The following is a 27,913-nucleotide window of genomic DNA, read 5'->3' on the forward strand; positions in this document are numbered from 1 at the left end:
TGGTCCCAGATAGTCATCCTCCAGAGGACCAATGGTCTGGGTACTGGATGTCAGGTGATCTGGGTACTGAATGTCAGGTGGTCTGGGTACTGGATGTCAGGTGGTCTGGATGCTCTATGTCAGGTGGTCTGGATACTGGATGTCAGATGGTCTGGATTCTGGATGTCAAGTGCTCTGGGTACTGAATGTCAGTTAGTCTGAGTACTGGGTGTCAGGTGGTCTGGGTACTGGATGTCAGGTGGTCTGGGTACTGGATGTCAGATGGTCTGGATACTGGATGTCAAGTGGTCTGGGTACTGGATGTCAGATGGTCTGGATACTGGATGTCAAGTGCTCTGGGTACTGAATGTCAGTTAGTCTGAGTACTGGGTGCCAGGTGGTCTGGGTACTGGATGTCAGGTGATCTGGGTACTGAATGTCAGGTGGTCTGGGTACTGGATGTCAGGTGGTCTGGGTACTAGATGTCAGGTGGTCTGGGTACTGGATGTCAAGTGCTCTGGGTACTGAATGTCAGGTGGTCTGGGTACTGGATGTCAGGTGGTCTGGGTACTGGATGTCAAGTGGTCTGGGTACTGGATGTCAGTTGGTCTGGGTACTGGATGTCAGGTGGTCTGGGTACTGGATGTCAGGCGGTCTGAATATGAATATCAGATGGTCTTGATAACTGAACATTCTTTCCTTAGCCCGTCAGGGGGTAACCAGAGGGTTTTCTGGAGGTCTGATATATGCCTGGGCATTGACATAGGACTGGAAAGTCTAGATGTTTAAGTTCTCAGATGTTTAAGAATAGAATTGGTTCCTCATGCCTCAACTGACCTGATTTTGGTAATTTAGCAGCTTGACTAGAGTGCCTCACTTTCATTTCTTTGCTCTATTCCTCAACTGTTGTTTATCCTCAACACACCCGCTCTGGGATTTGTTACAATCAGCTCTGTTTCACAGCTCAGAGAGGTTGAGTCAGTTGCCTGACGCCCTTAGCCAGGGACATGACAGCACTGGGATTGAAATCCAGGACATATTTTCTACTCCAAGGCTCTAAAGGGCAGCAGAGGTCTACACAATAGAACATTCCTTGGGCTAACCTAGAAATCTTCCATATAACTCACCAAGCTCTCATGGCACAGAGGGCAGACAGAGCGACCTGGGCAGCTGCAGCCATCCCACCTGACTTCTGTGGTCTTCGGTTTTAGAAACTGAAGCCAGGCTGGCTCAAAGAGCAGGGCAGGAGCTCAGGGCTAGGCTGGAGGTGGAGGGAGGAAGTACCCAAGAGGGTGATGACATCACAGCCCAGCCCTTGAAAGATGAGCTGTTCCTGCCACCACTGGGGCTCTGCTCAGTGAGCCAGCCAGCGGCTCCTCAGAGGGGAGGCGACATCAACCAGCCCTACTGGACACTGGACGCTGGAGGAGGGAGCCACGGAGGTGCCCGGGCTGCTAGCTCCGGACAAGGTGGGTGCAGGGCAGGGGCTGGTCCAGCCGCCTAGCATGTGCTGGGAGGACAGGTGGTCCCAGCACAGAGGAAGTGTGGGCAGGTGGGTGTTACAGGGGCTGATTCCCAGGCTGGGAGAGAAGTTTCCCTCAGGTCCTGGAGGGTTTGAGAAAAGTTATCTTCCTTCCCTAGTCTTGACAAGTGATAAGAAGGGCTCCCAGCAGGAGGAGTTGTCCTGTTTGTTTTGGGTTTGTCTTCTTGAATCAGGACGGCAGACAGGCATGTGCGTATTCCCGTGAGCCAGTTAGTAATTTGATTTTTGTAGACTCTGGGTGGACGCCTTGGACTAAAGCAGCAAGGAGCAAGTGTGGAGCAGCAGGAACGGGTGTGGGGCTTAGACTGCAGAATCTGGCTTTTCATGCTCAGCTATGCCGCTGCTCAATGGCTCTGTGTGACCTTGGACACATTACTTAACCTCTCTGAGCCTCAGTTTATCTGTCTGCAAAAGACCCTGCTGGCCTTCTCCCTGGGTGGGCAGAGGTTAAATCAGACTACAGATGGAAGGGGGTTTGTAAATGTTGGCTGATATGCATTCAGGTGGCGGTGAGTTTAACTCTGACAGACTTCTTGTCCCCCTGTCCCAGTCCAAGATGGAGAGATAAGAGATGCAGTGGTTCAGAGCTGGGGCTTTGCATCCAGCCCTGGGTTGGAATCCCAGCTCTGCTTCCATCCACTGGGTGACATTTTTAACCAAAAATGTTTCCCATTTCTTGAGCCATAAGGATGACCTGGCAGGGGGTTGCAAAGACAGAAATGGGCTCATACCTGTGAAGCGCCACACATGCAGTTGGTGCTTAATAAAGAGAAGCGTTCTTAGAGCTACTGAGGGCAAGTCGTTTCATGAACCTGGGTGGGGGCGGACAACGGGTGTTGCTCTCCCTGGCAGGTTAGAATGTGCCTCCCTGAGTCATAGGCGGCCTGTGCTCCTGCCAGCCCACAGGAAGTGGGAGCTCTGACAAAGATGTGGGGCAGGGGAAGACCCTGGGCTAACCCCACCTCTTATTCCTTCTCTGAGCGACCCCAGAGGACGCTGCCCACCCCCTCCCATCTCTGGAGGAAAACCATCTGTGTCCTTCTGGGCCTTGGCAGCAGAGGGGGATGAGGACATTCTGTAATCGGGAGCCCCACAAGCTTGAAGAAAGAGTTTGCTGCTTTCCTCCTGCTTGGGGTGGGAATCAGGCGGGGGGTGGGGAAGAGCCAGGAGAAGGGGTTTTGGAAAACATTGGAAACAAGACTGCCATGCTGGCCTCACCATGCAGGCAGGACCCCAGGCTCTCTTCCCAGCTCTGCCCTGAACTCACAAAACTCGTGCAGTCACATGCTCCTGGACCCTTCTGGAAGAGGTGAGGAAACTGAGTCTCAGGGCAGGGATATAACCCAGCAAAGGCCTGTGCTTGGTATCCTGGGAAATGCCTCAACCTCTTTGGGACGCAGGTGAAGGTTTAGGTAACTGACGGAGCCTGGATGGTGAGGATAAGGATTTGGGATTAAACTCAACTCAGGAGATGCTGGCTGATGGCACCAACCAGGGGAAGTAGCTGCGCTGTGTGGTCTCTGCTAACATGGTGACTGCATGGATTAAAAGTTCAGAGTGGATCTGAGGGTAACCCTAAGGGCTGCCCCTCTCAGCCGTGCAGCCTTGTGGTCAGGGAGGGGCCCGCCTGGAAAGGGGACAGTGCCCTGCAGACCCAGGGAACTCTGGTTTTCAGCATGAAAGCAGGGATCTTGTCTGTCCATTCACAGCTGCCTCGCCTGAGCTGAGAAGTGTGCCTAGTCTAAAGTGGGCTCTGATCAGTATTTGCTGAATGACTGGATGGATGGATGGATGGATGGATGGATGGATGGATGGATGGATGGATAAATGAACATTGGTCACAGAGCAGGCACTAAAACCACGCAGAGCATATTACTCAATGAAAGAAGCCAGACTGGTATTTCTTTCTCTGTCTGACTTATTTCACTCAGCATAATATCCTCTAGGTCCATCCATATTGTTGCAAATGGTAAGACTTCATTCTTTTTGTGGCCGAATAATATACCATTATATGTGTATATACACATATATCTTCTTTATCCAAGAATAAAATAAATGAACAAACAAAACAGAAACAGACTCATAGATACAGAGAACAAACTGATGGTTGCCAGAGGGGAGGGAGTTGGGGGGCTGGGTGCAAAAGGTGAAGTAATTAAGAAATACAAATTGGTAGTTACAAAATAGTCATGGGCTATAGAATACAGCATAAGGAATATAGTCAATAATATTGTAATAACTATGTACGGTGCCAGGTGGGTATTAGACTAATCATGGGATCGCTGCATAAATTATGTAAAGGTCTAACCACTATGCTGTACACCTGAAACTAATATAAAATAATATTGAATGTCAACTGTAACTGAAAAGAAAATTTATTAAAAAGCAAAACAAAATAATAAAGGTGTTATTCACCTAGTAACACAATGGGAAAAAATTTTCTGAAAGTGTTGGTTGTATATGGAATACTACACGCACCAAAGAGAAAAGAAAATATTTTTTCCTTATCAGAAAGAAAGAGCATGGATGGACCTAGAGAACATTACGTTAAGTGAAATAAGTCAGACAGAGAAAGACAAATACCATATGATCTCACTTATATGCGGAATCTAAAGCAAAGAATAAGTGAATGAACTAATCAGAAACAATTTTGGAGACATAGAGGAAAAACTGAGGGTTGCTAGTTGGGAGGGGGGGTGGGGATAAGAGGGAAGGTGAGGGGATTAGAAAACAGTCAGTAACCACAAGATGGCCACGGGGTTCTGAAAATTAATTTGGGGAACATAATGAATAATGTAAAGATGTTGTAGGGTATTCGATGGACACATGTCCCATTTGGGAGACCACCTCAGGGATGATGTAGATGCCTGATCTCTGCACTGTACACCTGAAGCTGAACAATACTGAATGCCAGCTATAATTTTATATAAATATATATATATATGTATGTATATATATATATTTGTATGTATATTGTTACAGGAAGCGGAGTACAGCATTAGGAATAGAGACAGCGGAAATGTAATGGCTCTGTGCGATGTCAGAGGGATAGTGGATAGGGGGTGGGGGGTTCACACAGTGTGAGGGATATAAATGATAAACGTCTAAGTTTTGCTTTGTCTTGTGCACCTGAAACTAATAAAATTTAAAAAAAAAAAGAAAAGAAAAGAAAAGAAAAAAGAAAGAAAGAGAGAGAGAAAGGCCAGACTGAAAAAGCGACACACTGTATGATTCCAATTATACAGCATTCTGGAAAAGGCAAAACTGTGGAGACAGTAAACAGATCAGTGGTTGCCAGAACTGGGGAGAGAGAGGGATGAATACAGAGCCCAGAGGATGTTTAGGGCATGAAACTACCCTGTATGGTACCATAAGGGCGGACACATATCATTATATGTTTGTCCAACCCATAGAAAGCACGATACCAAGAGTGAATCCCAATGTAAACTATGGACCTTGGGCGATAATAATGCATCAGTGTTGGTTCACCGATTGTAATAAATGCCCCACTATGGAGGGGGACGCTGACAGTGGGGGAGCCTGTGCATGTGTGGGGGCAGGAGGTATACGGGAAATCTCGGAACTTTCACTCAGTTCTTATGTGAATCTAAAACTGCTCTAAAAAAATAAAGTCTGGCTTTTTTTAAAGAAAAGAAAGAAGCCCATTGAACAGGCCTGCGTGTTGCTTTGAAGATTCAGAAGGCATTTGGAGTATCTCAGGGCCATGGGTTAAATATCAGGACTTACTACCACTGACACCCAGCATGCACCACTTCCAGCGCCCACCCGGGCCAGGAATAGCCTGACCCCTGAGTCTGCATCTTAGTGTGCATGCTTCCAGATCCCAGACATGGGGAGATCACTCACAAAGCAGCAGCTCCATCTAGGGAGAGATGTACCATTAAAAAGTCCTTCTTAGACTGACACTAAAGCCCTCGCCCACCGAGCAGTGGTTCACTTTCTATTTCTTGGAGGTGGACTGATAATTCTAGTCTTAACTGGTCCCCTCTGAGCTAAATGTCCACACTCCTTAGTCAAAACACACTTTCCAGAACAAACCCAAGGGGTCAGGTATTTGGCTCTGTCATCACAGTGGGATCTGTCGGGTTCTGGAGGCTAGAAAGATGTGAACCCCCCCAAATCATCACTGTGCAAAGCAGGCTGGAACAAACACAGGCTCTGGCTTCAAATTCTGACTGTTTATCGGCTAGAGAAGCTCTCTGAGTCTCAGCTATCTCACCTGCCCAATGGAGCTAATCCTTCCTGTCTCTGTGAGGGCTAATTCAGATGGCGCTGGTGCAAGCAGGTGCCAGGCTCCCACAGGTGCCCACCTAGCAGACGGACGGCCTACGGGGCCAGGAACAAGAGCCTGTCACTAGCAGAGGCATTGTCTATGAATCTGCAGTGGGGCCACTGTGGCTTGGGGGATCCCCGGGAAAAGGGCACCCCCAGCATATGCACGCTCATGTCCCTAGGCCATGCATCTGTGGGTGGTGCCAGCGGGAGCCCTGACACACATCCCTGTGGGCTCCAACTTTGCACCTCCCAATCGCAATGGCTTGGTCCTCTCCGATCTCTGTAGCCAGTGGAGTGCCATGAGGTAGGATACAGAGAACTGGCTTCCGGACCCTGATCCAAATTCACTAGGCAGCTGAGTGACCTCGAGCAAGTCACATTGCTCCTTTGAGGCTCACGGGTCCACGTCTGAAAACCAGCAGTGCCTGCGCCAGATATCTCATGGGGTTCTATAAACAATAGCGTTCTGGTCATGGGCACCGCCCCGTCTCTTCTGTGTTTGTTATGGTGCTGATTCGTACCCATGACACCACTGCCCCTCCTCTTTCCTACGGGTCCCCAAGTGACCATACTCCACGGCAGCGTGGCCACACGGGGAGAGACTAACCGTCTTCAAACTTTGTTGTGCATCAAAGTCACCTGGAGGTTGGTCCCCCAAATAGATGCCAGGGCCCTCCCCTGGGACTGGGACTTGGAGGTCTGGGTACCCATGGACTTGCTAACATCTCCAGCGATTCTTAAAGCAGGTGTGCCTCTGTCCACACTTTGAGACAAACTGCCTTCGCAAAGGGCTTTCTGAGCAGAGCAAACTTGAGAGGAATTCAGGCCCTGTTTCCGCCCTGGACCCCAAAGCCAGCCTCCCCAGACCCCTCTTAGTCCCCACAGACAAGTGATTGGAGGGCCCCAAACCCTGGCACTGGGGCTCCATCACTGCCCCCTCCCACTTCATCTCAGGATGACAGACACCCTCTCCCTGAGAACTCAGGGCCTCAGACATCTCCCAGCCCAGCTCCCCTGGAGGTAGATTTGGGCCTCACATTCTGGGAAGCATCAAGCTGTGTCCTGCCTCCCCACCCAACTGGAAGCCCCCCAAGGGAAAACACGGAACCCAGCCCAGCACATAGCACCTACTGTGCGCCTAGAACACGCTCACAGGGGTGACACCCTGACCATGGAGGGGAAGCTCTGGGGGGGCCCTTCCGGAGCCTCTGAGAGGCACTTTCCAGCCAAATGGGAGATTAATCTCACCAAATATTAGGTTGGCGCAAAAGTAATTGCTGTTTTTGCAATTTATTTTCAACCTTTGGACCAACCTAAGAAAAGGAAAGACGTGTTCCTAAAAAAATTCGGGTGATCGATGACACCAGTAAAATTCTGAAGTTTGCCAACAAATTGGTTGTAATGTGATTATGGAGCTTCACAACTGTTTAGAAAGGATGCTTAAAATAGAAAAGACAAGAATTAGTTAATAATATGGAACTAAAATTTCTTATTATTGTAACTAAATCTGCAAGTGAGGAAGTGAAAGGAGGGGAGAAGAAAAAGTGTGCTGTTGCCCAGAAGAATAGTTATTTTCCTGTTCCTGATGCTAATAGCGAGATGCAGGTTTTAATATGCTTGTTAAAAATTTAAAGATAACCATTAGAAGATTGGGAGAGAATATATAAATTATAATATATTATATATTTAATATATTTATTATAAGTTATAATAAATTACATTACTTTGTACTCTACAAAGAATATACATTCCAAGGAATATTTTCAGAACTTGATTATTTTTTAGGCTCTAGAGAAAACATGTAGTCCCAGATGCAGAACTTTTATAGGCTATATTACCTGACCATACTACAGAAATTAACATCAAATATAGAAACTAACATCACAAACCACTTGAAAACTTTAGAAAACACTCTTCCTCAGAACTCTTCCATCAGAGATCATTGAGACTGAAATTATAGATATTTGAGAAGTAATCGACTACAAGAACACTACTAATCAAATTATGGGAGGCAGCCAAAGCCTTACTCACAGGCGAACTCGTGCCATTCATTTTTATTATTATTAAACAAGGAAGATCAACAGTAAATGAGTAAAATGTTCAGTTTAAGAAGCTAGATGGAGCAGCTCCCAGGCCTAAAAAAGTAGAAGAAGGAACAAAAGAAATAAAAAGAGAGTTAGAAAAAGAACAATGACAAAACAAAATGATTAGAGAGGAAAAAAGCATCAATCTCAGTAGTCCACCTAAGGAAAAACCAAGAGCTGGCTCTTTGACTAGAGGGGACGAGAAGGGGGGTATCAGGAAGTGATATGTGCTATGCAGAGAACTGCAATAAGATGCAGGGACAGAGAGCAATGAGCGTCTACTTCACTTGGTAGTCAAGTGCAGCCTGCAGCCACAGGTGGGCCCAGCATCCCAGCCTTTTCCTGAGCATGCTCTGTGTGTGTGTGTGGAGGAGGGGGTGGGGGGGTCATCCAACTGGAAGGAGGTTTCCATCTGCCCAGGAAAGGTCTCCTTTCCTCCTGCCCCACTCCCACCCCGTTCCCTGGAAGGGTCCTGTGCCCCTGAGTCTCACCTACACAAAGGTGGGGTAGTGCGGAGGCGGAGCTAAAGCCTCCCCAGGCCAAGGCCCGTGCCTGGGACTCTGCCTTGTCTGCTCCCACCTCACACAGAGGTCTCAGTTAGATCCCGCGAATCAACAGGCTGACAGAAGTGCTAAGTGTTTTGTCATCAGTATTTTTTAAAAGACTCCATATTTTTAAAACTTGGGCTATTTCAGGTAAAAATTCAAATTCCCAGTGTTTCTAGAAATGCAGGTGGCTCTGGCAAGGCTGAACTTGACCCCTCCCCTCCCCCCGATCTTGCACAGCCCTTTTGGGTGAGGCCTTGCCCCCCAGGTGCCCACAGTGCCCACCCTCACACACCCCAGCATCTGCCCTTACCTCCAGCCCCTCCATCTGGATAGGCCCTGTGGGCATTTGAATTTGAGGCCCTGCTTTGTACCTGCAGACCTTGAGTGATATATGTCCAGGAAAGGGCCACTGAGGCAGGCCTGAGCCAGTTACCACTGGGAGAAAGGACTTTCTCAGAGCGTATTTACAAGGCTGAGGAGTGGGCAGGGGGCGTCGCTTCCCCCAACACACACCTACTCTCTATATGCTCACTGGAAAGAAAATCCCACGTAAGGGAGGGAAAAGGTGACCCCCACCCCACATCGGACTCTGGGGGTCGAACTATAAGATGGCTTGTGGTAATACTGCTGAGTGCCTTAAAGATGGAGCAGCTCGCACACCTAAAGCAGGGACATCCAACAGTGCAGTTGAAGCCTGACTCTTCCAAATAAAGAAGCTGAAACTGAGGACACACTAAACAACCCAGAGCTAAGCACACTAGGTGCTCTGTGATTCTGGGCCTTTGTTCATGCTGTTCCCATGCCTATGGTGCTTTTCCTCATTCTCCTCCAGCTTCTTCACCTGCCTTATTCCTACCCATCTTTTAACATGAAGGGGTCCCCCCTTTCAGGAAGCCTTCTAGGCCCCTTTCCAGCCCTGTTAGGTCTCTCCTCGGTACCCCCAAAAATGCCTGTGGCCCCTCGATGATAGCGCTATGTTGTGGTTGATTGTGTATCTCTCTCTTGACAGCCTATGAGCCCCCCTTCAAAGGCCAGGGCCTTATCTTATCCATCTGTCCAGCCCCAGCCCCCAGCTCAGGCCATATATAAATATGTGTGTGCATACACACACACACACACACACACACACACACACACACACACAAATACACACCACACACAAATATACACACCATACACACTGCCTCTCTGCTGCCTACACGGCCCCACAACCAGCTTGTGATGTCTAGAATGCCTGAGTTGTCTTTGTGTGCAGGTTTCAGATTCTTTCTCTGGATGGTCCTAGACCCAGGTAAAGCGGGGGATATGCCCAAATGGGGGAAGGGTAGGCAGTGAGGGAATCAGGGCGCGGAGACTGCCCATGCCACATAGAAGTATATCTCAGCCCCACCTCTGGGCACCCGTGCCACCCAAAACTATCACACATTTTCTTCTGATCAACCTGCAAGGCAGAGATGGTCTCCCCACTTGAGAGGGCTGAGCTGGGTGAGTGGGGACCTGGCCTGGGTCTTCCCGCGAGGACACTGTTCCTCCCAGGATAGGTAAAGGTATCCTGAGGTATACTAAGGCCAGTGGGGAGACCGGCCCTGTTGCTGGTGGGGAGGGAGAAGGAGGGGCCCAGGCTGGAGACGCTGGGGGAGCCTGAGGCCTTCTCCCTCACCCCGCCTGGGCGTAACGGCCCTGACTGGGATGCCTTACATGTCCCTGACAGCAGTCGCATGTGTTTACTGTGATAAATATCATTCATGGGCTGTACCTGAAGTGCCCTGAGGCATGTCTTCCCAGAGTCTGCTGTGGCAGAGGGGGTGGAGGTGGGGGCTCGGGGCACTCTTGTTACACAGCAGGCTAGCCTCACATGCCAGAGCTGGCCTCACAGGGTGGCAAGGTGACGCAATCAGATAAACTAGAAGTGAGGGGACGGGGAGAGCGGCAGGCAACATACAAAGGAAGAAAACTCAGGCTGGCTTCCGGTTTTCTGCAACAGCAAATACATCAGATCCCAACAGAGGGCCATCTACAGACTTAGGAGAGAAACAGGTGTGACACTGAATGGTCCTTCAAGAACGAAGGCAGCAGAAGCATGCTTACAGGTGACAGAGCTCCAGCATGCCATCCCTGCAACCATCATGAGAAAGTCACTCAGACCTAACCCGTGTGTCAGAGGCATGCATCAAAATGAAAAACAGAGGCTGGGGAAAGATATGCTTCTGTCTTTTTCCTTTGTTTTGTTGGAACCCCAAATTCAGAAGTTAGCACACACCCTATGACAATGAGTGGCTTTTGCAGCCCTGGAGGAAACCCCATCTTCCCAGAGCTCCCCTCAGTGACACCCATCTGGGTACTTTTCCCTGGGTTGTTAGTTAGAAGCCCACTAAAGTCAGCTGCTCAGGACTGGGGGTCGGGTAAAACAGAAAACCATTGAAGACACAGTTCATAAATACCTAAACATTTCCTTTGAAACGAAAACACAATTGCACAATTATTTACCAGTTTTTATGTAAGCAAGCTCTTCCCGTGGAGCGCAAGTTGCCTCATTATCTTTCTTACACAAGTTAACCCATAATTCATTCCCTATTTAAAAAAAGAAACATAGGAGAAAACACTAGGCTTATGTAAATATGTTCATTACAAAAGGAATATATGTTCTTCACAGAAAAATTGGAGGCTACTACAAAGAATAAAGGAAACACAAAAGCATCCCAGGATCCCAGGCTCAAAGGTAACCACCAACAGGAATAGTTTGGTAGTTCACCTTCCAGAGTTTTCCCTACCGTGCTGTATATACAATTTAGAACCCAGCTTTCTTCCCGCTTGACATGCTAGCAGACGTATTCTCTCTTTTTTGGTGAACTCTTTGTAGCATTATTTTTCACCTATTTAATCAGTTCCTTTGGCCCTGAACATTTAAGTTTTTCTTATTTTCCTCTTCTAAAAAATGATGAAAATCACTCTGCATGTAGCTTTTCCTGTCCTGTTGTTTATTTTCAGAAATACCAAGCAAAAAGGAAAGGGTGTTGTTTTTTTTCAGGTCCTTGATTTGCTTTACCAAATTATCCAAAAACTGAATTTTCTGGAGACAGGTCTGGGAGCCATTCAACCTTCCCCTGCCTCACCCTATTCAGAGGAGACAATCAAGCTGCCATCTGCCTGCCTCCCTCAGTCTGTGACAGGCCCACTAAACACATGCAAACCGGATTGTTTTTATGTTGCCATGGCTTCGTGGGTTCCTGCAAGAATTGGGGCCAGGCAGCCAGAGGCTGGAGATAGAGCAGTTGGCATGTTATCAGCCGCAGACTCCTGCTAATAGCAATCCCCAAAATTGATTGAGCACTTACTAATAACCAGCACAAGTCACAGACAGGAAACTGAGGGTGGGGGGCAAGGGACCTGGCAGTCGGCTGAGACAGAGAACTGTGGCCCCTCCCCACTGTGCCAGGCTTCAGAGCAGAGTGTGGGGGGTGAGCAGCTTGGGCTCAGCCTCTGCCTGAACAGATTCACAGCGGTTCCTGCAGGGCATCTCAGAGACTTTGTTTCTCATCCCCAAATTGTGAAATACAAGGAGACTAGCCAAACTCATGCATGTCAGAAATTCTCCTGGATTCCAGCTCAGGAAGCGGGAATTTTCCACCTGCGTTAGCACCAGAAATTATCAACGTGGGGTCCCTACACCCCCAGGCAGTGTCTGCGAAGGCCCCAGAGCCCTGGGCCAGGTCAAAAGACCCCGTGTGCCAGCTGAGCTGCCAACCACAGTTCCTGTGCAGGGCTATATAACAGAGAGCAGCGTTCTTCTGTTTGCCACGCGCTCCCCCCAACCCCCCACAAGAAGAAGGCAGCCTGGTGGATCAGATCTGCTTGTCACCTCCCAGCCCTTCTGGCAGCCCTGGCCCCAGGCTGACATTTGACCATCAGGCCAGCTCTCTGGGACCCCTGAGAAGGGAGCAGACCCTGATGGTGAGGAGCCCCCAGACTCTAGGAAGGCAGCCCCTCAGCTGGGGTGGGGGGATCTGAGCCCTTCCTGAGCCCCAAACTCTAAGCCCTTCCAGGGGGTCTGCCTTACACTCTTGACCACAGTCAATTTGGCTCTTTCTTGGTTCTTTTTATCTCTCTGGTGTCTTTAAGTCTGTGGCCTTGGTTGGATAAATCACCTTGCTGACGCTTGGTGTGTAAAAGAGGCATAACACACAGGACAGTTGCTCCACCCTTTCAGAAATCCATCTCCCTCCCTCCAGCTCCCCTTCACTTTGTGTCTCCCTCAATCTCCCAGGCCTCTATGGCCCCCTCCTGCATCTCCCTCTCCTGTATCTCCTCCTCCCCATCTCTCCCTCCCTCCCACTCCCTTTCCTTCACAGAGGAGGTTACCCGCATTTTACTAAGAGGCTAAGTCGCCTGCCCCTGGTCATCCAGCTAGACAAATCAAGACAGAGCCAGGTTTGCCTGGCTCCCGAGTCCAGGAATTCATGATGTGAATACCTGTGCTGGGGCCTCAGGACCACCTTTTCCTACCCTCTCTGCTTCTCCATTCTTGGCAGCTTTCAGACCCATTCCTCTGCAGAACGACTCTAAGAAACATGCTCCCCTCCCTCTCTTTCCTAGAAAAGGTATAACATTGCCAGAACCTGAGCTCTGGAATTCTAAAAGTTGACTCCCTGAATATTAACCAGCTCCACCCACAGCAGAATTAGGCAGTGGTCACATGACTGGGGCAAGGCTTTGACTTGACTGTGGGTTTGACTTGGGCAGACCTGACAGGGTGGGGCCAGGACCCGGGCTCCTAGAGCCTTCAGGGAGCAGGGCAGGGAGACATTGGGCGGTGCCACGCCTAGTGAAGGGGAACTTGCTAACATTGACTCATTCCGCCCATCTCCATAAGTCTTTAAATGTCACAGAGAGAGGAGATGAACCCTGGAAAAGGCAGTGTGCCAATCCCATTGCCTCTGCTTGCATGCCTCTCAGAATGGGGAGCTCACTGCTTCCCCATGGCAGCTTATTTCCTCTTTAGGGGCATAGCTACACAAGGGTCTCCAGAATCATCTATTACAACCCTACTCTCCCAATGAGAAAATGAAGGCCCAGAGATGTCGAGGCATTTATCCAAAGTCACTCCTGCTACTCAGTGATGGAGGAAGAATTAGAACCCAGGGCTCTGATGCCCAGACATACTCCTTCCACCCCTTTGCTATCGAGTCTCAGACAAGGAAGGGATCTCTGCTGGCTGAGAGGTCAGGGAGGACTTCTCAGAGGAAGTCACATTTGAGATGCTCCTTGAAGGATGGTACTGGGATGTGGCTTGATGTCTCAGTTCTTTCTGTCTTGCCCACCATGTCTGTGCTCTTTCCTGCTGTACCTCGCACAGATCACGGCAAATAGGGAATAGAAGTTGATTGAGTGAATGAATGAAGGGGCAGGCGGGCCACTCCCGGGAGGTGAATGGGCAGTGGCATAGGTTCCTGCAGAGCCAAGAGCACCTTCTGAGGAGCCTTTAGACCCCAAATATTACTGTGCACAGAAAGGGACAGAACTCTACCTGCCCCAAATCCAGTGTTCTCCACCACCCCTCTTGCACAGGCCGTGGAGCATTGGGCCAGACCCAAACTATTTTGTGCCTCTAAGGACTGCTTTTTCCTCTGCAGCTGGCTCGGAGTCTCCATTTATTGTGTCTTCCTCCCCCTTGTTTTGTAAACCAGGCTGAGTGACAAAAGGTCACAGCACACACTTGCGTGAGGTGAAGGAGCTGGGCCAGCAGCCAGCTTGGTGGAGGCCCCTGGCCAAGTGCCCTCTCCTCCCGCCCCAGCAGAGCCAGTGCCACCCCCATGCCTCCAGGACCTTCAGGGAGCTGGAGACTCTGTGGGAGAAACGAGCATTCTTCAGTATCCCCAAGCCTGAGCCGGTCTAAGCAACCACTTTTCTGGAAAACACACTCCCTCTGGACCCATAGCCTTCCTTTCTCACGTGGTTTTGGCTTTTATTCTCTTGCAAGGATTTCTGTTTCCTCCCATTACAGATGATTTACATGCTTGGGACAGAAACCCTGGAACATACAAGAAAGTGGAAAGAGGACATCTTTCTTATCGCCCCAAGCAGCTGCTCTGAAGGCTTCCTTGGTGGATGCCCCCCCACACACCCTGGCATGGGCTGCGGGCCAGAGGTTTGGGCTTTAAACACGTTCACAATCAGACAACGTTCGAGCACAGTTCTGTCTTCCACACGGAACGGGGGCAGCTGTGGGATAATAAAAAAGAATAGGAAGCCTGGGTACCTAGATTCTAGGACCCGGATTCAAGGTGGAGCTCAGCCATTGACTGGCTGTTTGTCCTGGGGCCTAATGTCTCTGGACCTCTGTGTCTGCTTCTGTAACTTGAGGGGATCTGGTGATATAGTATCCAAGGGCCCCTCCCACCTACTATTCCAGGATCCTCAGGTTAACTCAGGACGAATTTCCAGGGGTGGAGGGAAGAAGGAAGGAGGACTATGCCTGGTACAAGAATCCCACACTCCAATTAAGACAGCTCCTTGGGCTCTGTCCCCAGTACCCCCAGCCCTGTGAGTGGCTCCAGACCCCTGGTCGCCTCTGGCCCAGACCAGACCCTTAAAAGGCCACTCCAGCTAGAGACATGTACTAAAACCTTGGCTCTCCTTGCAGGCTGGCCTCAGTTTCCCCCTCTGTAAAAGAGAGGGTGGAGGTAGGTTAAATTTTTTCTTTTTAAGCAAACTCTTTCTTCCAATAAAATTTCTTGCAGAGACTTGGCCTAGAGCAGAGAGGAAGGGGAAACTGACATTTATGGATTGTTCTACACACTTTCATTCATTAACCTTTGTATCCTCACAGCAACCCCTGCAGGTGCTATTAGCATCCCCATTGGACAGATGAAGAAACTGAGGTCCTGAGCAGTTTAGCTGCTTGTCCAAGGTTATGCATAGCTAGTAAGTGCTGGAGCTTGGATTCTGACCTGGTTGGATGTCAGTCATGAAATCCCAGGTCCCTTGTCTTTCAAATCCCTTGGCGATGTATTCAGACACCCATCTCATGCTCTTCTACATTCTCTCTCTTTCTCTCTCTCTCTCTCTCACACACACACACACACACACACAAACACACACACCCGCTACTCTGCAGCCTGCCTGCCAAGCTCTTTTCAAGCCCCCAAACAAAGTGGCTGGTGTGATTGAGGGACTGAGGTTTCCTGCCTTGGGAAACCCGCAGCACCAAAATGTCCACTGACAGGCTCAGGCACCCACCATTTCCCAGTCCTGGGCTGATCCCCCAGCCACCAGCCACCCCCACGTGGCCAGCTGTCTGAACTGCTCCCCTGCACAGAGCTTCTTCCCTGGAAGAATGAAGTCACGGCACCCTCCTTACGCCCGGGACAGTCAGGCCTACAAACCCACTCAATCCCTCAACGAGTCCATGGAGTTCCCTGCACCAGGCGCCCTTTGCTGGGTACGAGGTGGTCCGGTGCAAGAGAAATGGCTTGGGGGTTGGACCCGCGTAGACCTGAGTTTGAATCCTGGCCCTGCCTCTGGCCAGCTGTGTGAGCATGAACTGTCTCTGCCTAACTTGCTACGCCTCTGCTTTCTTATCTGAAACATGGGAATAATAATGCATCCACCACACAATGTGGTCTTGAGGATAGAACAGGCAGGGCAAACAGTGAGTCCTTCCAGTTCCCTTTGCCTCTACCCTTCAAATGTGTCTGCTGGGGAGAAAAAGAGAAATCACCCTGTCCTCTATCAGTCAGTCAACAATCATTTATTGAGCACCTACTAGGTGTCAGGCACTCAACAGAGAAAGGAAAAGGCAACACAAGAAACTAATCGACGTGCCCTAAATAAATGTCATGGAGAAGGAAGATGGAAGAGCAGGGAGTGAACTCCCCTGCTCGTGGGAGTTCAACCAGAGCAAAAAAACTGGTAGGAGATGTGTATTAAGCGTATTACAATGGGGAATACGTGATGGTAAGACTGGCTGGGCAAGTCTGAAACCCATCAGGAAGGGCAGGCCAGAACTCTCGGGCATGGACTCACGCTGCTGTTCACGAGCGGAATTTCTTCTTCTTCTGGAAAGTCAGGGTTCTTCTCTGAAGGCCTTTCAACTGATTGGATCAGGCCCACTCAAACCATCCAGGCTCATCCCCTTACTTAAAGTCACCCGATTATGGACTTTAAATACCTCTACAAAATTCACCCAGAGCAACACTGAGATGCTTAGGTTGAGTAACTGGGGGCTGTGGCCTAGTCAAGATGACACACAAAACTGACCGTGGCAAGGCACACACGGCTCCATAGAAGGCTTAGTAATTGATCTGGTCTCAGCTTCAACAGGCAGAAGGCAGACAAAGGCGTTCAGGTGGGGGCAGAGCCCCGGCAGAGGCAGAGGTGGTGGGGACATAGGAAATGCCTCGGAACGGGCGTGGGTCAGCATGGCTGGGGCTCTATGAAAATGAGTAACAGAAAGAGGGGTTGGAACGGCTTAATAAATAACAATGAGCAAACACAATGCCTTTTTTAAAGGTGCCATTATGACAACCATGGAACAACATTGAAAAATGCCCTTGATTTGACATTTCATGTAAAACCACAGGAGAAATGTGGTCGAATGTGGATATGAAAGGAGCTGTGTCTAAACAGGACAGACTTCTGGGAGATTTTAATATTTTTAAAGGATCTTTACTGTGATTTTATTATCTTTAAAAACAAAAAGGGAGTTGTTGTTTTTTAGGGGGAGGGAGCGGTGCCAAGGTTGTCAGATGAAGTTGCTCCTTTATTAAAACTATAAAACCCAATGTGGGGACAAGAAACCAAGCCTGCAAACAGAGGAACCTACCCATAAGGAGCAAGACAGACCAAAATGAGAGGCGGAGTATCTGAGGGTGCTTATCTGAGAGTCAGGTAAGCACCCCCTGTGGTCTGCTGCAGAAAGCAGGGTGGGTGAGGGGCTGTGCTCCTCAAGGCTACCCCCCACCTCACCCCCCCACTCCCACTTCCCCCTATAAATGTTTCCAAATGCGGGAAGGGCCCCCACGCCTATGTCCAGGATCGAACTGGATCCTCTAATTCAGTTCTCTCCAGGAGTTCCTGGAACGCAGCTTGACTTCCCAGAGTCCCATCCTTCCCCCACACACCGCTTTGGCTGGTTTTCAGGGAAAAACAGAAAAGGGCTCCTTGGAAACTCACACTTCTCCCTGGTACGGAGGAGGCTGATACAGTGCCTGAGGCCCGACAGCACCCGCCCCCCCCCCCCCCCCCCCCGCCCCAGGATTTGCTATGGCTTGATGTTTACCTTTGTGACCTCTCTCTCTAAACAGCATCTTTGCTTAGTAATCACGTAAACTGATTTTACAGGAAAATATTTATGCTGGGGAGGTGTCCCAGGAAGGGTCCTTTTGCGATTCAGGAGACCTCAGTTCTTTCTAGCTCTGGCCTTGACTCTGACTTGCTGGGTGGTCTGAGAGACTTTACTTATTTATGGAGCAAATGTTTTTTAAGAGATTGGATGCACAAAACACAGCAGAGGGTGGAAAAAGGAATGAAGCAGGGTGAGCCCCTGAGGAGACGGAATGTAATGGGACAGACAGACACATGGACACGAGTCTCTCTCTCTCTCTCTCTCTCTCTCTCTCTCTCTCTCTCTCTCTCTCTCTCTCTCTCACACACACACACACACACACACACACACACACACACACACAGCTATCCCTGAGAGAGGGGGATCCCAAAGACAGCAGGAACATACCCACCCTGGGAAGGTGGATAGACTGGGCAGTTTCAAGGCTTCCCCCGGATCAGAGGGGCAGGGATGTCTCAGAGACATGCTCGTCTCTCCGCCCAGGTGTGGAATCAGTGTCTGAACACTGAACGTTTTAGCTGGGTGTGTGAGCAGGAGGGCAGGCCACGCGGAAGGGACTCCCCCTAAATCTGGAACACATTCTGGAACACATTTACCACACTTTGTACATTTGACACGTGCTGACTCATCTGCTCCTCACAGCAGCGCTAGTAAGTGGGGGCTATTTTTATACTAACCCCCAAATAGGAAGGAGCCCGACAGAGAGGGCTCAGATCTTGGCTCAGAAGCCTGTAAGCCTAACCGCCAGGCTGGGCCTCTCCGTTAGTGACACAAGTGATTCCATAGGCACAGTTTCTGCCATCTCTGTCATCTCTACAACTACTTCTTCCATCATGACTTACTTTTGAATAATAACATCATATCGCCAACATCAATAGAAAATGAGTATCATTTGTCATAAAAAAAATACCTATAAAATAAATATACAAGACAATTGTATTTAACGTTGACTATAAACGCTATTAAAGTCTGGCTAGATTGGGGGGGCCAGCCCAGGCACTGGACCTGCTATCTTTGCTAAAGGAGGGATTACAAATACCAGAGGGGAGTGGGGGACACACCAGTCACCTGAGATTTTCTCCTTGGTGGCCTAGTTGGAGCAGTGAGTACATGATTTATGCTACTTACCATCCCATCCACAACCATCGCTTTGAGAAACACCACTGGGCTTTAACTAACAAAATACTGACCGGACATGGCTACAAGGTCAGGGCCTCCCATACAAGGCAAAATGTGGCCCTTGAGAAAGTGAGACTCTACACTGTGTGGTGGCCACAGCCTCCAGGGCCCTCAGACATGAATTCTTGGGAAACCAGATGAAAGTGGAATTTACGCCTGACAGCAGTGACATCCAGTGTTTACGTGATTCTATGAAGGCAAATATTTTTCAAGTAAGTCTTCTTGGACAGACTTCCAAGGCGGACAGAGTACAAGTGAATCAGAGCATTGGGTGTTCTTCCTAAAGCATCAGTTTGAAAAATGAGGGGAAAGACCAGCTCGAAGTCATCTCCTCTCCCACTCCCCCGCCGCAGCCAAGAGGATCAGTCTGTGGGGGGTCAGGGTCTGTCCCCACCCCCTCAGCAGAGGAGGAAGCTGAGTCCCAGGGGGAGAAGGGAACATGCCCTCCCCCAGTGGTGCCAATACGCCCACCATGCTGCACACCCTCCCCACATTCCTTTAAATAGTTCTCTGACATCTGATGTTATAATCCCAGCATATATTAATCAGGGTCCCAGCAGGAAAGAAAGGGCACATTCAAACTGGGTAACATGAAGAGCTTGTTCACAGAGCGTCTGTTTACAGGGTGTTGACAGCAGGTGGGGCCTCTACAAGGGCAGCGGAGCTGGCACAGCAGAGGTCCCACTCCTCCCTCGCTTCCTGCTTGAGGCCTGAGCTAGCAAGAGGAGGTGGTCATTACCAGCAAGGCCCAGGGCCCCTGAGAGGAGCTGGGAATTCCCACCAGCCCCAGGCCCAGCCAGCCCCAGGAGGCCCTGAGGAAGGGAGCTGAGAGTCAATGCCAGGTCCTCACTCTCCTTCCTCCCTCAGCCTCCTGCTGGTGCCCCTAGGAGACAAACCCAGTGGGAAGGCAGAGAACCCAAGTGTGGTCCCCACCGCAGGCTGCAGGGGAAGGGGCCTGGAGCAGCTCTGGGCACTCCCACACAGACGTCCTGCCCCAGGGCACGCAGGCCTCCAAAGCAGACACAGACAAACAACTACAGTGCTCCCGGGTCCTTAAACCCTGTTCTCTGGACATCTGGAAGGAGAAAAGCCCTCAACTTTGTTTGGAAATGAGAGCAATGTTTACAGCTATTAGCAAGCAATTAGGACCCAGCTGGGCTGATCTGGCCAGATCTGGGAACACCCAGTGAGGAAAGGCTGGGCTGCTCCCCAGGGTGACCGACCTGGGAGGCCCTGAGTCACCTGTGTGGCTGTTGCTGTCTAGATGGAAATAGGAAGCCCTGCCAGGAGGCTGAGGTCCCTCAGCCAGAGAGGGAGCCCCCTGGGGGCCAGGGGAGCTCCTCTCTCTTCCCCACTGAACCTCAGCACTGGGTAATTGTTGAGAAATGAATGGTTCAAACACATGACCTCTGACCCCCCAACTGAATTTTCTTTCCTTGGGCCAAGCAGCCCCCCTCCCCAGAAAGGTGACCTGCTAGGTCTTTCTGCCCTTCCCCTGATCCCCCTCCTTGACGGATGAGAGGACTTTGCTGCTCATTGCATCCATGGAGTTCCAAATCTTGACCTCAGCTCTGCTCAGGCGTTCCTGTAAACCATGAACGCTGTGCATTGAATATGTTCCCTTTCGTTTCCTGCTTACCAACTCAGATTTTTCTTTTTCTAATGTGTTCACATTTCCTGCACACATTTCTACCGCCTGTCTCCCCCTCCCACAACTGAATCAGGAGAGCTGGGCTTCTGGAAGCCCAGTGCTGGCCTTTGCAGAGGAGTGGCTGGAAACAGGTAGGCAGACCCGAGGCTATACGCATGTACACACACACATGCACGCAAGCACCAGCTTTCCACACGACAGGGGCGAGAGGTCACAGGGGATCCTGGAGGGAGCTCCAGGTCTGGGACCAGGAGAAGGGGATTAAGTTCCAGCTCCAGGTCTTGCCAGCAAGGCACTGGGACAAGTCACCACACCTCTCTGCACCATTTCCTCTCTGCAAGGCAGCATTCGCCCACCGCCCCGGGAGGGAGTGCAGGGAAACTGAAGAGTGGCAGAGAACGGTTTTGTCGGTGGAAGCCCCACTGGGCAGAAAGGTTTACCCCTTTCACCTGGGGCACAGCCCAGCTCAGAACCTGAGAGCACCCTGCAGTGGTAACCCCTACAATGGATTGGAAATATTCATCTGTACCTGTCTGCCTCCTTCATTAGGCACTAAGCTCCTCGAGGTCCTGTGTCAAACTCTTCTCCATCCCATCAAGGTGAGCCTGTCCTCCAGCCCAGACCCCTCCCACGAGCTCCAAACCCATGCTGGGCCCAGCTGCTACTTACGCCCCACCCACAAGTCTCAAAAATACCTCAGACTTACAGGTTCACGTCTTAATATGTGATCCTGTCTCTCCAAGTCAACTCTCTCCTTTTCTCCCTTCATAGGAAACAGCAGTACCTGGGGGCGGGGGGGAGTCCGTGACACCTTCCTCACCCTCCTCCCCAACCCCTCCGTTACCAGCCTTACTCTCTAAACACCTCTGGAATTCATTCTCTCCAGTCCAGTGCCCTAGACTAATGGGCACACCTGCTAAATGCACTTCCTTCTTCCACTCTGCCCCACACCTCCCCACTCACCACAATCCCATCTCCCCCAGCAGCCACCAGGGCCTAACACACATTCACACCAAGCTTCCTCCTGTCTCAGGGCCTTTGCACCTGCTGCTCCTTCTGCCCAGACACCCTCTTCTCTACTGCCATCCTTTCACCCAGTTGACTCCCACTCAGCCCCTCCTCCAGGCTGCTTTAGGACCCCACGTTCTAGGCGATCATTTTATTTCATAGCACGTATATCCATTTTCAGTTATGAGTGAATAGTCACGTCTCGCTTCTCCATTACACTATAAGCTCCTGGAGGACAGACGCTGTGGCTGTCCTCACCACTATGTCCCCTGCACCCAGTCTATGGTAGATGCTTAATAAATATGTGTTAAGTGAAGGACTCCATTTCCCGTGCCTAGGGGAGAATACCTGTGTGTCATGGTCCCCAGGCTGCCATCTAACCATCTTTTCTCTTCCCTTCAGCCCAGGTGAGGCCTCACTCACATCCCATCCTGAGTCCAAATGTTCTCTGCCTGGAAGAGACCAATGTTCCTGTCTGTTCACGAGGACCCAGCGCCCACCATCGCTTTCTTCAGGTGAGTCAAAGAGAGTCCGCGATTTACCATTTATGGAGGGTGGGCAAACTACCTGGAGAACGCCCAGGAGAGTGCAACCCGCATCTCCCAGACAACAGTTGAAGCAAGAGGCAATGCTAAATCCGAAGATAATATTTGTCACAGGCTGGTAAGGCCAGTGTTCAAATCACCGTAGGCCTGTGGGGGGCAGAGGGGGTGGATTGGTCTATGGGGATTGCGAGAGGGCTGTGCAGGAGGGAAGGACACGTGAGCTATCCTGGACAAACTTGGACATGAAGAGAGCGAAACTCTGAAGCCAACACCCAAGGAATCAGACGGAGAGATGCCAGGTTGCCATGGAGACAGGATGTCAGCAACACATGGCTGATATCTGGTGGAAGGCCAGGACAGTCTAAAGAGAGGATTTGGGGGGAACTGATCTCTAGTGGAAGCAAAGGAAAGAGAGGGTCAGTCCTGAGGGGGGCAGTGTTGCCAAAACAAAGACGGGAGGGCCCCAGCCTGGCTTGCCGGTCTTGTGGTGGGTGGTGCCTAAGATGCAGATAACCAGATGGCCCTCTCAGCCCAGCCAGAGAGCTCCAGCCCTATAACTTCCAATTATGCCCTTTTCAGGCCTCCTTCTGATGGATTCTGTGGCTCCTCAGAGCCAGCCAAGGGTCAGGTGCCATCCTGTTGGCTAGGGTCTGCCTTGCTGGGAAGTTAACAAGCAGCCTCTGATAGGATATTTCAGTCTCTGGAGAGCTAGACCATGAGAGACCACTCCCAAGGTCTGGGACACTGAGGAAATAGGTTTCTGTAGCTGCAGAAACGGGGCCAAAGTCTGGACGATGGGGGACTGTCCAGGGAAGCTCTGACCTTCAGAGGGCTCTGCAGAGAAGCCTGCCTGTTTGCACAGGTCAGGAATTTCGGGCCCCGTGGGGACCTTGTCCCTGCTCCATGATGCGTGGGGCCTCAGCTGGAAGACTCAGAGGCTGGGAACAGAATCACCAAGGTGGCAAGCTGGTCCCCTCACGAGGCTGAGTGTCCTCAAAGTGGTGGCTGGCCTCCCCCACTGCGAGCAAGCCAGAGTCTGAGGAGGAAGCTGCAACATTTCATGACCTAGCCTCAGAAGTCACACACTGTCATTGCCACCATGGGGGCAAACAAGTCACTAAGTCCAGCGACATTCACTGGAAGAGGAATTAGACTCCACCTCCTGAAGGGAGGTGTATCAACACATTTTTGGCCATATTGAAACCACCATTCCACCAGAAGAATCTTTACAGAGCATATTTTGTACCCCATCACTCGCTCCTTAAATCCCTCGGGGGCAAAGCCTCACTCTCTTAGCATCCAGTGGTGACTGTCCTTATTTCTTTATTCAGCTGCATCTCTTGCCACTTCCCACCTCCCTGTCTAGCGTCTACTCTGCCCTCCAGAACATGCCAGCGGCTCCCCCACTTCCGTGCCTCTGCTCAAGCTGCTCCCTCCGCCTGGTCTGTCCTCTCCCCTTCTTGTCCCGTTGGCATGCTCCTCCTCCTTCAAGACTCAGCTCATGAGTCACCTCCAACCTTCTCCCCCCCATCCTGTGTCCAAGCCCCTTGTCCCCACCCCCACCCCTGGCACTCATCACATGCTGGGCCACATTTGCTGGGAATTCAGGCAAGGCAGGGGACACGTGGTATTCCCCTCTGGGTCCCTACAGCCAGGGTGGAGCTCAGCACAGAGAAGATACTCCAGACACATTTAAAGGATAAATACACTGATGAATGAGTTCACCACAGGTTCAGCCTGGCCCCTCAAAGTCAGCCAGCTGCCACAGCCAGCAGAGGGGTTTTTCCTGGGAAATTCCAGAGGCAATCGGCAGGTCTTTCCCATCATTCATTGCTCTGTTTCTCCCCCTGAGCCGGCCCAAGAGTCAACCACCCAGGAAGAGCCCCTCTACCCCCACCTTCTCTTGCACTAGGAAAACACCTTGTTAATCCTGCCCTCAGGGTTGTATTTTCAGCTTTTCAATGTGTCTTCATACCCACTCTTTCATCTGAACCTTGCCACAGCCATGCAAAGCAAAGTAAACAAAAGGGAAGCTCAGAAAGGTCAAGCGATTTGCCCAAGACCACCCAGCTAGGATTGGAACCCATGTCTGTTTAAAAGCTCCATGCTATTTTGCTGAAGGCAGAGATGAGTCAGCCTCCATAGCAACACTTCTAGAAAGTGAACTGTCCTGTGGTCTGTCACCCAAGAGTGAAAAAGGAGCCAGTGGGTTCATGATGAAATCACCAATACAGGAGCATGAACCTGCAACAACTGTTGCTGGAGTTTTAACATTGGTTCTTTCAATAGGTTCACAAAAAAAGATAACTATTAATGTTCATTGAACTAAGTGCAGTGCTTGGGGCTTTCTGCACATTGCTTCAGCTTCCCACCACAACCCTGCGAAGTAGATTTAGTTATTCCCATTTTACAAGGTAGGTCATTGAGATTCAGAGAGGCCAATTACCTTAGCCATGGTCACACAGCTAATGAATGAGCCAGGATTTGAACCCAGGAGGACAGTCTGGGTTCCCTGCCCTTCCCTCTATTACACAACCTCTGATCATTATCAACGCTTCACTAACGGTGGATACAAACCCATGATGCTGTCCTGTACCAAAAATAGGAAGGGAGTGGGCCGTGGTCTCATAGCAGGCTGCAACCTCCCTGTCTGACATGATGAGTTATTTTTCTCTTCTAATAAATTAATCACCTATGGCCAGGCCATGAGAAGCTAAAAGATGACCAGCTGCCATGGAAGGGGCCCAAGTGATAAGGGAAGGAATGTGCTATGTATCTGCCCAATATGGAAGCTTCAAGGAGGTCCAGGGTCCAAGATTCATGACTGTTAGTGCTGGTGATGGATGCTGGCCACGGAAACGTCCCAGTGGAGCCACGAGGCGAGGGATGGGAGCTCTCAGTTTAGGCCTAAGGAGCAGAGGTGTCCCCGCAAGACCCCGGCAGTCGGGTATACCTGAACTGCGTCTCTGAGCACATCTGCAGAAACAGCCCAAGCTGCACCCTGACTTCGCCTCCTGGAAGCTGTTCTCTGATTCCCCCTCTCCTGCTGCATCAGCTGTTTCTCCTTCCTCTTGTGACCTTGAGGTGTAAGCCTCTTTTCCACTTTCTTTCAGCGCTGAAATGCTCAACATCACCTCGCAAGTCCTCCTTCCTAATCTCAACGGGACCCTTTCACAGAGCAGCAGCTGCGACCCCTCCGATTTGTGGGGCTGGCTCAACACCATCCAGGCCCCCTTCCTTTGGGTTCTGTTCGTGCTGGCGGCCCTGGAGAACATCTTCGTGCTCAGCGTCTTCGGCCTGCACAAGAACAGCTGCACCGTGGCGGAGATCTACCTGGGCAACCTGGCGGTGGCCGACCTCATCTTGGCCTGCGGGCTGCCCTTCTGGGCCATCACCATCTCCAACAACTTTGACTGGATCTTCGGGGAGGTGCTCTGCCGCATGGTGAATACCATGCTCTACATGAACCTGTACAGCAGCATCTGTTTCCTGATGCTGGTGAGCATTGACCGCTACCTGGCCCTGGTGAAAACCATGTCCGTGGGCCGGATGCGCGGCGTGCGCTGGGCCAAACTCTACAGCCTGGTGATCTGGGGGTGCACGCTGCTCCTGAGCTCTCCCATGCTGGCTTTCCGGACCATGAAGGAGTACCGAGCCGAGGGCTACAACGTCACCGCGTGCGTCATCATGTACCCGACCCGCACCTGGGAGGTGTTCACGAACATCCTCCTCAACTGCGTGGGCTTCCTCCTGCCCCTGAGCGTCATCACCTTCTGCACCGTCCAGATCCTGCAGGCGCTCCGCAACAACGAGATGCAGAAGTTCAAGGAGATCCAGACGGAGAGGAAGGCCACGGTGCTGGTGCTGGCCGTGCTGCTGCTGTTCGTCGTGTGCTGGCTGCCCTTCCAGGTCAGCACCTTCCTGGACACCCTGCTGCGTCTGGGCGTCCTCTCCGGCTGCTGGGAGGAGCACGTCATCGACGTCCTCACGCAGGTCTCCTCCTATGTGGCCTACAGCAACAGCTGCCTCAACCCGCTGGTGTACGTGATCGTGGGCAAGCGCTTCCGCAAGAAGTCGCGTGAGGTGTACTGGCGACTGTGCCAGAAAGGGGGCTGCAGGGCAAAGCCCAGCCAGATGGAGAGCTCCATGGGCACGCTGCGGACCTCCATCTCAGTGGAACGCCAGATTCCCAAATTGCCACGGTGGGTGGGGAGCAGCCAGTGAGCAGATGCCAGCAGGTCTGTGGCTGACGTGCATGAGGGGTGATAGACTGTTGCTCTCCTGGATGCGCCCAGCAAGGCATGGACGGCATCCCACGTGCGACCTTGGGCACTGAGTCGCTGTCTCCGATAAACACAGGAACGTGATTCCTGCCCTTCCCGGGTTGCAGTGAGCACAGCTGTGAGGATGGAGAGACCCCGAGCACAGCCACGGGCTCCATGAACACAGCAGCATCGTTGTTCTTATTTGCTGCCACCCCTGGGCCCGTCTGCTCCTTCCCAGGAGCAGAGGGGACCTGGGGGCAGGAACTAGGGCGACTGAGCTTCCCTCCCACGTGGTGTCCCACCGTGCTGCAGTTCGCCAGCTGTGGTGCAGGGGCTGAGTGCACACAGGGTGCCTGGCTCAAGGGTCGCCTTGGATTTCTTTAACCCACTCGGCTAGGAATTCGGAGGATGACTTCTCAGATTCAGGAAGGTGAAGCTCTGAGGGTCCCTGGTGAGAACCCAAAGATCAGGGCTGTGTCGCTCCCCTCACCAGTGCACAAGGTGGTTTGTGCTGAAGAAGCATGTAGTAAGCTCTTATCTGGCACTTGCTGTATGCGTAGCATTGAGCACTGAGGGTAAGAGGGAAGAAAGACAAAGTGCAATCTCCCCCTTGAAGGAAACTGCAAACTCGCGTGGGGATGACTGAGCACTCGAAACCACCAAAAGGCTGTTCTAGGCAGAGGCAGTCAAGCAACGCCTTTGTGCGGGGAGAACCTGACGCCCCGACTCCGCCCATAACCATCATCACCTTGAACCTGCCTCAGTTTCTTCCTCTGTAACCTGAGGCTGCGCGGATTGATTAAAGGAAGTAACTGACACAGAAGTACTTTGAAAAACAAAAGGTGCTATGTAAATGTGAGGCATTATTACATACACACACACATACACACACGCACATACACACTCACACACACGGAACCTGGAGGACCAGGAGTGTTTGGCTGGCAAAGAACCTGGCAATCCTAACTGTTCCAGCTCCAGATTTTAAAACAAAAAAGGTCAAAAAGATTCCCTCCCCGTTCCAGCCTTTTTTTTTTACCACCAACCACACTCCTCTGCCTCGATAAGGGTACACACTGGTAGCCGGAGAAAGAAAGGGGGACCATTCGGTATTAGGATGGAGCTAACGCACACACATATTGTGAGTGGGGGAAAAAAGGAGGCTGTGCTCTGTCATGTGTGGCCCTCATTCATCAGCGGGTGCATGGTGGTCTGAGATCTTCTATGAGCTGAGCTGTGTCACAGCCCCGGGCTTGTAACGGTCATTTCTGGGTCCACTGTGGTCTGCGGAGCAGTCAGTCTGTGGGAGGGGAGCCACCTTGGGGGTTGTGTGGATACCTCCACAAAGAATGTCTGTCCCGTGAAAGCCCCAAAGCGCTGTTACACTGTAAAGAGGGAGCATTTCACATACAGTGAGAGGTGGATTTAAACATGTGTCTTTTCTGTACAGCATAATAAATGGATGAGGAGTC

General features: G+C 51.0%; 1 protein-coding gene across 4 annotated transcripts; it reads left to right on the plus strand.

Annotated features, from left to right (window-relative positions):
* Nucleotides 1-1,078: 1,078 nt before the first annotated feature.
* On the plus strand, nt 1,079-27,913 carry BDKRB2 (bradykinin receptor B2). 4 transcript variants are annotated; one of them, XM_074326973.2, is made up of 4 exons: nt 1,079-1,448; nt 21,173-21,222; nt 22,039-22,146; nt 25,290-27,913. In XM_074326973.2, exons 3-4 carry the CDS (start codon nt 22,073-22,075, stop codon nt 26,398-26,400), a joined length of 1,185 nt encoding a protein of 394 aa, XP_074183074.2. In that variant the 5' UTR covers nt 1,079-1,448; nt 21,173-21,222; nt 22,039-22,072; the 3' UTR covers nt 26,401-27,913. The 4 variants fall into 4 exon arrangements, with proteins under 4 accessions (XP_074183074.2, XP_019601874.3, XP_074183073.2 ...); XM_074326972.2 differs by having other exon boundaries at nt 1,080-1,448; nt 22,034-22,146; XM_019746315.3 differs by lacking the exon at nt 21,173-21,222.

Source organism: Rhinolophus sinicus, chromosome 3 (assembly GCF_057876585.1).
Source record: "Rhinolophus sinicus isolate RSI-liver-muscle chromosome 3, RSI-T2T, whole genome shotgun sequence".
Classification (NCBI taxonomy): domain Eukaryota; kingdom Metazoa; phylum Chordata; class Mammalia; order Chiroptera; family Rhinolophidae; genus Rhinolophus; species Rhinolophus sinicus.